General features: G+C 45.0%; 1 protein-coding gene across 17 annotated transcripts in view; it reads right to left on the bottom strand.

Moving 5' to 3' along the window:
- Positions 1-59: 59 nt before the first annotated feature.
- The window catches only part of LOC129818457 (dynamin-1), a 92,256-nt gene continuing 75,774 nt past the window's right edge, over positions 60-16,541 (bottom strand). For 6 of the 17 annotated variants that reach the window (XM_055874341.1, XM_055874354.1, XM_055874344.1 and 3 more), the window contains 7 exons: positions 11,926-12,035; positions 10,852-10,963; positions 10,514-10,528; positions 8,456-8,632; positions 7,557-7,798; positions 6,872-7,069; positions 60-2,888 (listed from right to left, as the gene is read on the bottom strand). In XM_055874341.1, coding sequence (XP_055730316.1) covers positions 2,858-2,888; positions 6,872-7,069; positions 7,557-7,798; positions 8,456-8,632; positions 10,514-10,528; positions 10,852-10,963; positions 11,926-12,035 — 885 coding nt within the window. In that variant the 3' untranslated portion in view covers positions 60-2,857. Of the gene's footprint in view, positions 2,889-4,182; positions 4,220-6,871; positions 7,070-7,556; positions 7,799-8,455; positions 8,633-10,513; positions 10,529-10,851; positions 10,964-11,925; positions 12,036-16,541 lie in introns of all 17 variants that reach the window. The other 11 variants (XM_055874357.1, XM_055874346.1, XM_055874356.1 and 8 more) reach the window with 7 other exon arrangements.

Raw genomic sequence — 16,541 nt, 5'->3', positions numbered from 1 at the left:
ACATGTTATTTTGAATGTGCAATTCCTGATTTTCCACAAAATAAGACAAGCAGACCATATTGGTACACTGACTTTTAATGTGTTGACGAAGCGCAGCCTGTTGGACAGACTCATGCCACCCACAGCAGTAAGATAAGATACAGAACAACGTTGTCACAGCAGGATAGAATACACACATTCAATCTGCCCAGTCTCCACTCCTCTCATTTCCTCTCCAGACAGAGACCGAGAAACAAGGGACAAATTATTCTCCTCTACATGCTACTCATCAAACAACCTTCCAATACTCAACACATCCATCAACAGGGAGATCATATAACTTTCACTTATCAAGTTTGTTTTTAATGTTAATGTTTCATTGTACACATACTCAGTCACTTATTCATATTAATTTAATATTCAGTATTCATACATTGTCAACTAACCTGTAGACAAGTGGAAGCACAATTTCCATAAGATGCACCACACAATATACACACGTAAGATAATGTCCTATTTACTCTTAAATAATAATGAAAATATTTTAGTTATGTATTTGCTTTTGCTAAGATTCTAAGGTGTTGTGGAGGGTTTGTATGAACTGAGTACAATATGGATACTGAAATGGGTTTGTGGGTATGCTAATGAGTGTCGTTTTTACCGTTGTCATGCCCAACATGTACTTTTATTACCAACAGGGTCATAATACAACAAACCACAGACAAAGTCCACTCACATCTCTCACACAGCAATGGGAACGCATGAGTAACATGGGAGGGAGAGGTGTACTGTACAGGCGTGTGTGTGTTTAGGGTTCTATGCATAGACCATCACTGATTGGGTTGTTAGTGGTTTAAACCTGATGTCCTCACTCACCCCCGTGACCACTGAGAAAGGAAAGAAAGAAAAAAGGAAAGAAAAAAGCTGATAAATCATGCCAAAATTGAAAGTGCCACCCCATCCCCCAACTCATTACACAGTTCCAATGATATTCAACATATTTCTCAGAGATTCTCCTGCCAGTGGTCTTGGAAACGCTTTGAGAGTCAAAAACCTAATCCTGGGCTGGGTCAACACTTTAAAAAATAATTCTTGAACACAACTTACATTTTTCCACTTTCCTTCTGATGAAAGGAGAAATTATGCAATTTAACAGTATTGAGACGCACCCTTTGGGCCTTGTCTGTCTCCTCGCCTCCTCTCAGGCTGAGCATCTACTCTGAGTCTGGTGTGATTGGTGGACAGCTCTCATTAAGCTGCCCAATAAGAACATATTGCACTTTCAATTTAGATCCCGCCTTGCTATGGTACTGATTTTCACTAGTGGGGAAGTGGTTCATTGACAAGTGGGAGAGGAGGAGAGAGACAGACGACTCTAGCTCAATGTTGGGCCACAGTTTTTAGCGGGAGACCTTTGAGTTGCCAACCACCCCAGCACCCGTGGCGTCGGTACAGAGGTTGAAGCACAGAAAGCAGCATGTGCCTAGGGGAGCTGGTTGTGGAGGAGTTTACACCGATATACACCAGATCACAGTTAGTCTGAGCACCTGAACTTGTGTCATTGCATGCAGATACAGTAATACAATACATCATCATGGTTAGCACAACACATAAGAGTGGGCCTTCACAGTGACACAAGGCCTAGTGGCCACAGAAGGGCGTAGCACATAGACACAGGGAGATAGAGGGGTTGGCAATTTCTTCTCTCTCTTTCTCTCACTCCCCGTCTCCCTTGCTTAGAGGGAGGCTGTTGTGGAGAGTTGCTGAGGTTTCTGATTGGTGTGTTTGTGTGCAGGACAGTGAGGATTCACCCTCCACCGTGTAGGGGCTGAGTGGGGTGGGGGGGGGGGGGGGGTGTCAGGGGCCCCGAGGGGAAAAAAAGGGGGGCTTCTAGTTGTCAGAAGGAGTCAGGGGGCTCTCACGGCGAGAGGGCCGACCCTTGCATAGCCAGCTGTTCATTGAAAAGAGGCGGAAGAAAATAGAAAAAGAGGACATGATAAAGCCAGATTAAGCAAAGGATGAACAAGTGAATGAAACCTAATGAGAGAACATTTCCCCAAACTCAGAGGCTAGGAGTCACTGTTGTGTTATTAGATATAAAAGGTCACATTAATCAACGTATCATAATAAATAGAATACACAATCTAAGTGCAGTGAGATAGATACCACATTACACTCTGACACATTACAGTCAGTATTGGTAATGAAATGTACATTTTCTCTGGGTGTTTTTCCTACTTTCCCAACGATGTCAGGTGTGTCCTAGCCTGTGACTTTAGGGACCAGTATGGATCATGACGATCATAGCAGAAGACAAGAAAAAGAACTCTGTTTTTCAGATGCAGTTATTCCTTCTGATCCGCTCCCCCTTGCTAGATAGATGGATAATGCATCTACTCCCGAGAGAGAATCAACACATAGAATAGAGAATCAACACAGCACAAAAATATCATTATCAAATCCAATATGATCAGAGAAGAAATCATTCAGATATGAGAGGAAGAGAAATACCCATATGAAGGGGAGGGTGAGAAACGACAAATATTTCAGCACAGCATTCTTACTATCTCATCCATATTTGCTGCATATCCCTGCCCATTTAAGTGTGTGACTACTTACAGGTGTAAATGTATTGTAATGCTAATCAACAATTGACCTTTATATGCAGTGGAGGGTGAATGCCTTTCTGTGTATTGGGGGTATACAGTGTGTTTGTGTGTGTATGGTGTGGGTTTGTACGTGTGTGTGACGTGACCGTGTCATTTAGTGGAGAAGGAAGAGGAGGAAGAAGGGTCTAGGTAGGTAGGTTGCTCTGCAGTCCTTGGTCTCTCTGCCATGGGGTAGGCGGTGGGTTGGAGGGGAGGGGGGCTTCAGTAGTTTAGTGGGTTGGTGAGGGAGGGGGTCTTCGGCTGCCAAGAGGACCATGGGTACACAAAATGAACAGACACACAGACACAATCACAGACAAAACACAGAGACGGGCATATAAAAGAAGACATTGATAAGTTAGGACTGTCATTCAACGTCACTGTCAAGTATACTTACACATTCAGCTCCCCTATTGAACATTACATTCTATGCAGTCTCTCTCTCTGTCAGGCACACACTGGTCCGGTAACACACGCATGCATACACACACATTCACAGCTGCATGGGACAATGTGGGAGACGACAGCCAGACAAAACAGCTAACACACTAACATACAAATCTTTCCTGCAGATTTGATTCTGTTCATGAATGATTGTCTGGGAATATATATACAGTATAACATTTCCATTTGTGACAAGCAGTTGTTTTGTGGCCCAGAAGAGGGCAGTGTAGCTCCACTAAATTTTCCATAAATTATCCTCTTCAACCCAATCTACATGCAAAAAAACATGTGAGAGATGTGTAATTATAATTGCTACAAAGGATATATGACACATTTTATCATCACCATAGTCGTTCTGCTATGATCATCAAGGCTATGCTATCTTTACTTCACTATCAAAGGAGGGGCTAGTAAGCATAAACGCTAAAAAGCAGACTACAACTGTAGGAGAAAGAGTGGCAGCATAACATAGATAATGACTGTCAGAATAGCTAGTTGGATAGACATTACATACCCTTTTCAATCCATTATTACCACCCACAGTATAGCCTTTCTGACCGCTTCCCTAGCCTCTAATGAATCCTATGTTGACATCTAGACAGGACAAACACAGAACAGAAAAGTGTCACGCCACCAAACGACAAGGCTGGGGATGGGTGAGATGTCAAAAGGCAACACACAACACTGACACAAACCCATCACCTTTGACTTCTGACCCCTAACGGGTAGCTCTGGTCAGGTGTGTGCCTGAGCGTTTGTGTAGGCCTGCGTGTGTATGTGTGTATGCGTGTCTAGAGGAGTCATCAGACTTTTTTCAACACAAACCTATCCCAACTGAAACATCCACCTCAAACTAGGACAAAAACATTTCAAGGATTTCAGTGGACAATAAGAAAACCAGCGTGGCTCACACAGTGACACTAACACACTGTGAGCTGTGTGTGCTCATGTGTGTTTGTCTGTGCAGTGCTAAAACGAGGCATTAGGGAGTGCACAGAAAAAAATGAAAGAGAAGGAGAGAGGGATTGGGGCATGCAGTGATGTGATGGGATCTAAGAGAAAGCAGCATGAGGAAGAGGATGATGACGATGGTGAGTAGTACCAAACGTACCAGAAGCGTTAGTCCTCATTGGTCACTGATAGTGATTCTGAAAGAGGAACCATAATCAACGGTGGGATAGAGGTGTGGTGAAGGAGATAGGGTGAGGAGGACAGAAAGAGGAGTGCAAACAAACTCATACAGGTTACAGTGCAGGAGAGACCCACGTAACATGACAAGGCTCTGCTCTCACCCCGGACCAATCAGATTTGGACCATTATTTTCTGTTGAATTTGAGTTATTGGTTCCAACATGGCTTAAAGTCATTGTGTAAGCGTTATTTGGAAGTTTGAGGGTATGTGTGAACGAGAGCAGTGTCGGGCAACGTGTGTGTCTCCCTCCGTAAGGCAAGCTGCTGCCCTGACCGTGAGTTCACATCAGATCAGTACAGTGTCCATTAGCTTACAACCACAGGCAAACACAAGGCAAACGTTAGCAGTGCGGACGCAGTTAAACAGAGAACTTAAAACAAATAAACTCCCCTCACCTCTCGCTCGCATTCTCTGTCTCTCTCTCTCTATCACCCCACTCTCCCCTTTCTCTTTCTCTGTTTATTGCCACATGAAGAGATAGAGTAGACAAGAGACACTATTCCTAAACAAGAAAGACTAAGAGAGTGGCATATAGGATTGGTGTCCACTACAAAACTATAGATTCTAGCAAAGGCCACTGCTAGTAAAAAAAGTGGTAAAAGTGCTTAAAGGTATTTACAAGTATGGTTATATTAGTATGTAGGAGATGTAAGTAGGTAATACTAGAAACCTTCTTGGCAGTAAGTCTTGTCAGTAAACAACAATGTAAGTAGAAAATATATATGTATGTATATCAGTGCCTTCGGAAAGTATTCAGACCCCTTGACCTTTTCCACATTTTGTTACGTTACAGCCATATTCTATTTTTTTCCCCTCATCAATCTACACACAACACCCCATAATGACACAGCAAAAATAGGTTTTTATCAATTTTTGCAAATGTATAAAAAATAGAAAACTGAAAAATCACATTTACATAAGTATTCAAACCCTTTACTCAGGACTTTGTTGAAGCACCTTTGGCAGCGATTACAGCCTCGGGTCTTCTTGGGTAGGACACTACAAGCTTGGCACACCTGCATTTGGGGAGTTTCTCCTATTCTCCCATTCTCTGCAGATCCTGCTCCCCATCCAAGCTCTGTCAGGATGGATGGGGAGCGTTGCTGCACAGCTATTTTCAGGTTTCTCCAGAGATGTTCGATTGGGTTCAAGTCTGGGCTCTGGCTGGGCCACTCAAGGATATTCAGAGATTTGTCCCGAAGCCACTCCTGCTTTATCCTGGCTGTGTGCTTAGGGTCGTTGTCCTGTTGGAAGGTGAACCTTCGCCCCAGTCTGAGGTCCTGAGCACTCTGGAGCAGGTTTTCATTTAGGATCTCTCTGTACTTTGCTCCATTCATCTTTCCCTCGAACCTGACTAGTTGCCCAGTCCCTGCCCGCTGAAAAACATCCCCACAGCATGATGCTGCCACCATCATGCTTCACCGTAGGGATGGTGCCAGGTTTCCTCCAGACATGACGCTTGGCATTCAGGCCAAAAAGTTAAATCTTGGTTTCATCAGACCAGAGAATCTTGTTTATCATGGTCTGACTTCTTTAGGTGCCTTTTACTGAGGAGTGGCTTCCGTCTGACCACTTTACCATAAAGACCTGATTTCTGGAGTGCTGCAGTGATGGCTGTCCTTCTGGAAGGCTCTCAAACTCCACAGAGGAACTCTGGAGCTCTGTCAGAGTGACCATCGGGTTCTTGGTCACCTCCCTGACCAAGTCCCTTCTCTCTCGATTGCTTAGGTTGGCCAGGCGTCCAGCTCTAAGAAGAGTCTAGCTGGATCTAAACTTCTTCCATTTAAGAATGATGGAGGCCACTGTGTTCTTGGGGACCTTTAATGCTGCATAAATGTTTTGGTACCATTCTCCAGATCTGTGCCTCGACACAATTCTGTCTCGGAGCTCTACGGTCAATCCCTTCGACCTCATGGCTTGGTTTTTGGTCTGATCTGCACAATCAATTTAATTTACCACAGGTGGACCAATCAAGTTGTATAAACATCTCAAGGATGATCAATGGAAACAGGATGCACTGAGCTCAATTTCGAGTCTCATAGAAAAGGGTCTGAATATTTATGTAAATAAGGTATTTCTATTTTTTATTTTTAATACATTTGCAAAAATGTCTGAGGATTTTTTATGTAATCCATTTTAGAATAAGGCTCTAATGTAACAAAATGTGTAAAAAGTCAAGGGGTCTGAATACTTTCCGAATGCACTGTAAGCAATGTGTTATCTTGTGTGTGGCACTGTTTAACTACAGGGGTGGGCTTTTGGAGGGGATCAATCTGACATGCCTCTCATCCGTCCTACCTCTACCACCCATCTGTTCTCTAGCCAGTATCACCTCCTGGACCTGCACATCCTCTCTCTATAAATATCCTCTGTCTATCAACTCTCATTTACCTCCACCAACCCTCCAGGATTCTTCACATCCCCCTTACCAACACAGAGCATTGACACTTCAGCTTGGATGTCATTTCTTTGTCATCATTCTCATAGTATCACTTACAAAACCTTACTGGCTTGTGTCTGTCTCCTTGTAGGACCTATTGTAGTGTTATACATTGATAGACTTGGTTACTTTTGCGTTGAGATGTAACTTTTGGTCCGGTTCCACTCACCTGGGCACACCGGGGGGTGCACGGTTAGGCCTGGAGGGGACTGATGGTGGTGGCCCACCAAAAGGATCCGGGGAGGCCCCCGGGCGAGAGGGGACAGGGGGACCAGGAGGGAGGCCAGGGGCTGAGCCACGGGAAACAGGGCGACCAGGAGGACCTGGGGGAGCCCTTCTGTTAGGAGTGGGACTAGCAGCTGGAGATCTGACAGGGGGGAGGGGGAGAGGGAGAGGGAGAGAGGAAGAGAGTGCATTGGCAGTCAGTTCTCTTACACACCAGCAGGGGAGGCCACAACAACAGTGTAACGAAACATTCAGGAGTGTCATAGTCATGGTAAGAAAAAACATTACTGATCATCCAGTCCTCCTCCCCTATTCCTCTCCCCTCCATCCCCTTATTCCTCCCAGGACCATCCATATGTAAAATGTATGCACGCATGACTAAGTCGCTTTGGCTAAAAGCATCTGCTAAATGGCATATATTATTATTATTCCATTTCCCCACCCTCCCGCTCTCCCTCCATTTGTACAGTACCTGCTCCCAGAGCAATTTACCTCCTTCCATCCCTCTCCCCCATTTCCCCACCCTCCCGCTCTCCCTCCATTTGTACAGTACCTGCTCCCAGAGCAATTTACCTCCTTCCATCCCTCTCCCCCATTTCCCCACCCTCCCGCTCTCTCTTCATTCGTACCTGCCCCCGGAGTTGTTTCCCCCCGGCCTCAGCCAGGAGTCGTCTACGGGTGGCGGCATGGCGGTAGTGACGGTGGTGGTGCTGATGTCTCCGATGATGTTCAGGGCCTCCTTCAGGGCATGGTACATGCGGAGCATCTCATCGCGGTGATGGGCCTGCTCCTGGGACTCCTCCATCAGGCTGTTCTGGTCCCCAGAGTGGTACAGGTTGGCCAGCAGCTCTGCGTTGATGAACTCCTTGGTCTGTGTGAAGGAGTGGGGAAGAGTTGCGGTGGTAATGAGAGGTTTTTATTCCTCCTTTGCACTTATTCAATCAGAAGTGTTAACCGGCAATAACAGACGCCCCGGATGTTTTGGCGGTGTTGGAGGTGGTACTGCGTTGGAGCCACACTTGTCCCACTCGCGTTCGAAGTTCAGAAGGAGAAAGTGTAGGCTGTATAGAATTAATGATGCTCAAATTGAAAGATCATGAAAGTAAATAATGAGGGTTTCTATCATCATAATGGAGCTGTAGATTCCATCTAACATTCCACTGTTCAAACTTGTAAACAAGGCTGTGTGGGATTTCTGTTAATGAGACTCCGTGCAGCCAATGGCAATGTCTACTTTAGGTGTACTGCCGGGAACTACTTGTGGATTTGACAGCTCTAACGCAGTTCCACCTCCGACACCATCAAAACAACCGCAATGCGGATGTTGGCTAAAGCGGATCTGATTGAATCAAGCCCTTATTTGATCCATTCTTGATGCTGATTGGCTAGAGATTCCACAGGAATGCTGGTTTCTGAAGTCTAAACCAATCAGACACAGATTAAAAGACGATGTTGAAAATCAGCTGGCCCTCCAGAAGATTACTTTGACACCACTAGCCTGAAGTGACCAATGGGGAGTGGGACTCACATTGTTGATCATGAGGTACATGATGGTCTTGGGCATGAGGTCCCTGATGGTCTTGTTGACGATGGCCATGTAGGAGTCCACCAGGTTGCGGATGGTCTCCACCTGCCTCTCCAGCTGGGGGTCCATGGAGTGCATGAAGTTATCTGAGCCATTCTCTCCGTCTCCACTGTCACTCTGCTGGGGGACAACACCAGGGAGGAGGGGGTTAGAGGACAGGGAAGAGAGATGGACAGGGAGGGGGAGAGACAGGGAGAAGGGGGGAGGGAGAGGGAGATGCAAAAGGAGAGAGACATGGAGAGAGAGAAAGAGAAATAGAAAGATAAAAATATGGTGAGAGAAAGATGGAGCCCTCTCAGAGCTCATGCACCTCAAAAAATCTGAGGAAGCACAAAGAATGTGAGGATGGCTAGAGGAGGGGTTTCTGACGGGGGCTAGGTCCATAAGTTGAAGAATTTAGCTTTTTTCAAATACCTGAAACAGCTTTTTCCTTCAATCTAGAAGCATAATCATTATGCTTAATTCTATGTCAAAAAATATATATCCAAGCCTTTCTTTTGAGCTGTCTGGTTCCTACTGCTGGTGACACTGTGATTTATTTAGAATTCAAGGCACACTTAACCAGCATGGCTACAACAGCATTCTGCAGCGATACGCCATCTCATCTGGTTTGCACTTAGTGGGACTATCATTTGCTTTTCAACAGGACAATGACCCAACACACCTCCAGGCTGTGTAAGGGCTATTTGACCAAGAAGGAGAGTGATTGTGTGCTGCATCAGATGACCTGGTCTTCAAAATCACCCGACCTCAACCCGTTCCACCTTGGACCGCAGAGTGAAGGAAAAACAGCCAACAAGTGCTCAGCATATGTGGGAACTCCTTCAAGACTGTTGGAAAAGCATTCCAGGTGAAGCTGGTTGAGAAAATGGCAAGTGTGCAAAGCTGTCATCAAGGCAAAAGGTGGCTACTTTGAAGAATCTCAAATATAAAAATATATTTTGATTTGTTTAAAAAAAAATGTGCTTATTACATGATTCCATATGTGTTATTTCTACAATGTAGAAAATAGTACAAATAAAGAAAAACCCTTGAATGAGTAGGTGTGTCCAAACTTTTGACTGGTACTGTATGCAATATATATACAGTATAGGTACTTTTTTTTACAGGAAAAATCTGAGGAGGCACGTGCCCCTGTGCCCCCTTTGGGCATGACACCTCTGAGCTCTGTAACCACAACAAGCAGTGAAACAATCCTAAATATCACAAATCGTTAATAACATCCACTATATAGCACTCCTAAACTGTCAGTATAAAGAAATAACTTCACACTGAGCCAGGGCTCCACACAGTCGACTCAACGGATCCCTAACAGATCCGACGGAGCTTCATTTGTGCAGCTCTCTACGTAGTTTATGTACTTTGTGTGGCTGAATTTTTGGAACGCAACGCAATCGGAGCCCCGGAGCTCTGGTAGTGTAGACTGTGAAATCACTGTGGGGAGCCATTGAAGACAACATGTCTCTTTCTCTTGGCTCATGCCCCAATGCTAATTCCTTTATTTGCTTAGCCAATTCCAATCAGATGGTTGCACTATACAGCTATGGCAGAACACCGATGAGAGTGACATTTGAACTTCCTGGCCTGGTTCGAATGATGAACGACTGGGCTGTTGATTAGAAACAGCCAATGAGGCGAGACGAGAGAGGAGGCGCAGCGCTGTATAAATCATTAGAGCCAATCAGAGTTCAGTATCAAATTAAATTGCCAACACTACAGACGTAGGATCTTAATTTGAGCCAGTTTGCTACAGCAGGAAAATAATCCTGCAGCAACAGGAAATGTGAATTATTATGTGGATTATAATTAATGGACAAGTTTTGTAGGGGTTGATGCATTTTTCGTTAGGGCAAATACACTACAAGTTTGAATTTCCTGCAGTGCAGGAGAATTCTCAGCAACAAATTAAGATCCTACATCTGTAGCTTGAGCAACGCTCTAGAGAAAACTGTGTAACAGGGGTGAAGAGTTGGAATAGACATCACGACACAAAGCACATACCTTGCCCTCCTTCTCCTATTGGGTCCAACAGCAACAAAGGACATACAGAGAAAAATAATGAGAGAGGGAGAGAGAGAGGGACAGGAAGAGAGAGATGGTGTTAAACATGAAATGACAAACTCTACTAGTGCTGTGAGAGAAAACCATCATCACAATCAACAACATGTTTTGGACTGGTGGAGTTACTGACTAAATGTGTGTGTGTGTGTGTGTGTGTGTGTGTGTGTGTGTGTGTGTGTGTGTGTGTGTGTGTGTGTGTGTGTGTGTGTGTGTGTGTGTGTGTGTGTGTGTGTGTGTGTGTGTGTGTGTGTGTGTGTGTGTGTGTGTGTGCGTCGTACCGTGACACGTTCAGGATACACTCCAGCTCTAAGGAAGGAGGCCTTCCACCCATCTATCTCCTCCTGACTCTCGCAGGCCAACTCCAGCTGACGGTAGTCCTTATATACATTTCTGTGGATGCACAGCGGCAACTCTGAGTGTGTGTGTGTGTGTGTGCAGAGGCATCAAAATAAAATAATACAAATAATAAAAAGAAAATTGTTTTTTTTCTTCTCTGTAATAAAACTAGCCACTTAACAATTTTATGAAGTTGTCTTTAGCTATCCCAAATGGGTTCCCAATCTTCCAACCTCATAACTAGCTACCAAGAAGCCATTTCAGTCTATCAAGTTAGAGTAGCTAGCTTGTTTAACTATCTTAGCTGGCATGCCTTCTGGCAGGGTTGGTAGACGTTAGAAAATCAAGCAATAACTAAATGTTCTGAATCTTTTACCCAGCAGAGATGCAGAGAAACATACGTAGTGTCTTTTAAAAAAGAACCACCAGTCAGGAGGATATAGACAGATCCAGAGTTAGGCTTAGAAAAATATACATATTTTTTTACATGGAATTAAGCATAATGATTATGGCTCTAGATTGCAGGAAAAAGCAGCTTCAGGTGTCTGAAAAATGTACAATTATCCAATTTATGAAATTCCTACTTATGGAACCCCCCCCCCCCTCACGTACTTTGTGGCCCTTCAGATTGTAGGGTAGCATCGTGTGTGTGTGTGTGTGTGTGTGTGTGTGTGTGTGTGTGTGTGTGTGTGTGTGTGTGTGTGTGTGTGTGTGTGTGTGTGTGTGTGTGTGTGTGTGTGTGTGTGTGTGTGTGTGTGTGTGTGTGTGTGAGATAGTGAGTAGTATTACATACATCCTTGTGGGAGCGAGTGAGACGTGTCACAACACTGAGGATTAAGAGGGGATTGCGTGCTTGCCTTGAATGACTGAGAATGTGTGTGGTCAGTCTGTGTGGAGAGCTGCTACATTGTGTACATTGAAGTGACGTCGGTTGTGTAGATCAAGCTTTATTACTCTACTTTTGAGGTCTTAAAACATCTGACATGAAAATATGAAATGTCTACTTAAGAACGTACCTTTGCTCCGTGTTGAACAGGGCAAAGATCTGCTTGCTGGACATGAAGCTCTTCTCCACATCCCTCAGCCTCAGATTGTCCACCTGGAGCATGTACTTCTTCTCTTTCTCCTGCAGGAGGCAGAATAAACAATACACAGGTTAGAGACAGTAGCCTACATAGGAACCCACACACACACACAGAGAGAGAGAGAGAGAGAGAGAGAGAGAGAGAGAGAGAGAGAGAGAGAGAGAGAGAGAGAGAGAGAGAAAGCGCAGATTATTACAGCAATTGTGAAGATCTCCACAGACCTGCGATGACCTATGCTATCTTGAACATGCACGCTTTACATGATTACATAGGAAAACATTTATAGTTACTAACCTCAAAATGTGGCCATGGATATTAATCATTTTAAGTTTTAATGTTACATTAGTTTGTCAGTTAGCCTTAACTTTAGGCTATTTACTGTATTACAAAAGTAATATTGAATTGTGTTTAGTTGACAATGAAACCAAATCTCAACATTAAAAGGAGATGCAGGCCTATCTACTGCTTCGATATTCCATCTGAGCCACTGGCTTAGTCTGGCTTTAATTCCTTTTGTCTACAAATGAATGATTTATATGTTGGATTCATGTCTCCATCTCAACCAAAAATCAAAGGTAATCAAATCTAACTTCAAATGCACTTTAAATACAGTTTGATTTGATTTAGTCTTTAACTTAGATTTTTGTTTGAGATGGAGACGTCCAACATCTAAATGATTTGTAGACAAACTGGAATTAAAGTCAGACAGTGTCACAGATGGAACCATCAGAGCAGAAGATACATCTGCTTCAAATGTTGCTATTTGGTTGCCTTGACAACCAAACACAATTCAATATGTCTAAATATCATTACATTGGAGATCTACCAGAGCTTGAAACCCTAGGCCTATGTATTGTCTATTCTAGTTGAATCCTGTGCTGAATTGAAGCAATAGCTGTTGATGACTTTGCAAATGCTATATAGGCCTAAATAGCATCATTGATGATATACAGCATAAGTGATAAAGTACTGTATGGTCACATTTCATTTGCTCTGTTAACCCTTTGGAATGACTTCGATAGTAACAGTGAATATATTTCATTTTTAAGTGGAGATCTCTCAACAATCATTCTCATTATAGCACATTGGTAATAGTCAGTGACAAATATCATAGATAAGCAGGGCTCGGTTAAAATCTTGGATGGGAGACCAAAAGTAGCTGTAGATAGGAGGTGCTGCCCAGTCTATTGTTTTTATTTCTTTTTTTGATAGCGTAAATAATGTTGAAGATCTGACATTGTTTTAAAGATACATATTCAACATATTTTCATATTATACAAGGTTTGTCTACGTTGAAATTTGGTTACCATGATGAGATAATCCTGTGGTTGAAATTTCACCTTCAAAACAACAGTTTATGTTGACAATATTTTCAAATCCAATGTTTTGGATTGACAAATTAAGTTGAAACGATGTTGATTCAACAAGTTTGTGCCAGTGTGGAGGGATACATATACAGAGAGAAAGAGAGAGGGGGGGATACAGAGACAGACAACAGGAGAGTGGAGAGGGTAGAAAATAAGCCCCACAAAGTGCCTGGTTGTGATTAGAGCTGTGTAACTGTAAGTAGAAAAAAAGAGAGAGGTGGGCAGGCGACACTGGAGCCTCACAGCACAGCCTTCACCACAGAAGCCTAGCGCACCAAGAGAGAAGAGAGCGAGAGAGAGAAAAAGAGAGAGAAAGAGAGAGAGCCAGCAAAGAGAAAGAGTGAGAGAAAGATAGAGAGATAGACCAAAGCTCAGAAAGCCAGCCTAAAGAGACCCAGAATCAAGGGAGGTTAACCACAGAAGTGAGCCCAGAGCTAAGACCCAGAACTGGGCAGACGGGTAGAGTAACACACACCCTGTGGTCACACTCCACAACCAACTGTTACTAAAAGGAGCCATCCCACCCAGTGTGTGTGTGTGTGTGTGTGTGTGTGTGTGTGTGTGTGTGTGTGTGTGTGTGTGTGTGTGTGTCTGTGTGTGTGTGTGTGTGTGTGTGTGTGTGTGTGTGTGTGTGTGTGTGCGTGCGTGCGTGCGTGCGTGCGTGCGTGCGTGCGTGCGTGCGTGCGTGTGTGTGTGTGTGTGTGTGTGTGTGAGTGAAAGAGAGAGAGAGAGAGGCCACGCTCTACTCCAAAATACACAGACTCCCCTATGGCTATGGACAAGCACAGTTTCTCCTCAACTTTAAAAACATGTGTCCAACCACAGCCCTTCCCTTCCCATTCTGCCCAGCCCTTACCCTGTACATACAGTGTACACCATAACCAACCTGCCCTCATCAAAGCGGTTCAGGCCTGCACAGTCAAATGGTCACATTCCCCTTAGGACGGACACACACACACCTCCACTGTGGAGTGACGATCAACAGGCCAAGTTAGTGTGTCCAAGTGTCCACTACCTGAGACTAAACAAGCGGTTACCATGGACACCAGAGGGTGACATCACCACACTTAACGAGTCCCAGTCTTCCCACTACTCGCTCTCTCTCGTACTCTCTTTCTCTCCATCTCTCCCAGGGAGGGAGCGGCCTTTCACTGACTCACACATTTTCCTTTCCCCTGGCCAGTGAAAAAAAATAGGGAAAAGTGAGGAGAGGGAGGGAAGGAAGGAGAGGCAGAGAGAGCAGGAATAAAAGAGAGCAGGTGATGAAAGACAGAGTGACAGAGAGCAAGAGAGAGAGAGAAAGAAACAGAGTAGCACAAACTGGAAAGGAGGGGTAAAAGAGAAGTACAAGAGATAGGCCAGAGAGATGGATGTGTAGGATGGAGGGAGATGGAGAGGTGTGAGGAGTGTGAGGAAGAGCCAGAGAGATGGATGTGTAGGATGGAGGGAGATGGAGAGGTGTGAGGAGTGTGAGGAAGAGCCAGAGAGATGGATGTGTAGGATGGAGGGAGATGGAGAGGTGTGAGGAGTGTGAGGAAGAGCCAGAGAGATGGATGTGTAGGATGGAGGGAGATGGAGAGGTGTGAGGAGTGTGAGGGAGAGCCAGAGAGACATAGAGCAGGCACTGAGCCATGTATGGCCCCATAGACACAGCCTCAGACTAACACACTGCATTCTGAGGATTCACCCTGCACTTAATCACTCAGACAGACTGCTATAACTCTCTCTCTCTCTCTCTCACACACACACACACACACACACACACACACACACACACACACACACACACACACACACACACACACACACACACACACACACACACACACACACACACACACACACACACACACACACACACACAAGGAAGTCATCAGAGGGTGAGAGGGGAGGCTGCAGTACTGTGTGTTGGGGCAGACCTATGACTCTCCCTCTCCTCCCCTTTCCCCCTCTCCTCCTTCCATCTCCCTCTCCTCCCCTTTCCCCCTCTCCTCCTTCCATCTCCCTCTCCTCCCCTTTCCCCCTCTCCTCCTTCCATCTCCCTCTCCTCCCCTTTCCCCCTTTCCTCCTTCCATCTCCCTCTCCTCCTTCCATCTCCCTCTCCTCCCCTTTCCCCCTCTCCTCCTTCCATCTCCCTCTCCTCCCCTTTCCCCCTCTCCTCCTTCCATCTCCCAGTAGAGACTGAGGGAGAATGCAGACAGACTGAGTGATTCTCCATATGTTCCTATAAAACCAGCATAGTCAGCTCAGCAGCACAGGACACACTCTTAGGTCAGACAAACACACACACACACAAACATTATTCTATAACAGTCTACACATGTGAGCAGAGACGGACAAACACTATTTTGTAAAAGATTCATTCAGCTCAGCGAGTGTGTGAGAACTTCTTACTCAGCTAAGAGACCAACACATCCAGCCCTTTAAGAAAACCTCACTCTGGCCAGAGAACGTGTTGATGCTTGGTATGTATAAACCTATCCTACAGACCACAGAGCGAGTTGAAATGCGTTCCATTGTTTTGTTTTGCTTGTGAGGAATACCAGCCTAATTATAAAGCCAGAGGAAGTTCACGTTGGATTCATAAACACACTTCACGTCCCCTCCAGCCCTCGCTTGGGTAATCCAAACAAGAGCCTCACACAAATTCTCCCTTTAAGACACACACACACACACACACACACACACACACACACACACACACACACACGCATACAGACTTGCACAGACACAAGCACACATACACACATGCAAATGTACTGTATACATGCACACACACACATCTCTTAAAGGAACAACCCTGCTGACCTTATGTCTGAATAGACACACTCCTGAACCAGATCCAACATCCTTATACCCAGAACGACTCCCAAAGACCAGCTGTATGTGTGTTGGACCAGTGTGTGTGTTGGACCAGTGTGTGTGTTGGACCAGTGTGTGTGTGTTGGACCAGTGTGTGTGTTGGACCAGTGTGTGTATTGGACCAGTGTGTGTGTTGGACCAGTGTGTGTGTTGGACCAGTGTGTGTGTGTTGGACCAGTGTGTGTGTTGGACCAGTGTGTGTGTTGGACCAGTGTGTGTGTGTTGGACCAGTGTGTGTGTTGGACCAGTGTGTGTGTTGGACCAGTGTGTGTGTTGGACCAGTGTGTGTGTTGGACCAGTGTGTGTGTGTTGGACCAG

The sequence above is a fragment of the Salvelinus fontinalis genome, chromosome 21 (genome assembly GCF_029448725.1).
Source record: "Salvelinus fontinalis isolate EN_2023a chromosome 21, ASM2944872v1, whole genome shotgun sequence".
NCBI classification, from domain to species: Eukaryota; Metazoa; Chordata; class Actinopteri; order Salmoniformes; family Salmonidae; genus Salvelinus; species Salvelinus fontinalis.
This window is presented reverse-complemented; position numbering and strand designations above follow the sequence as displayed.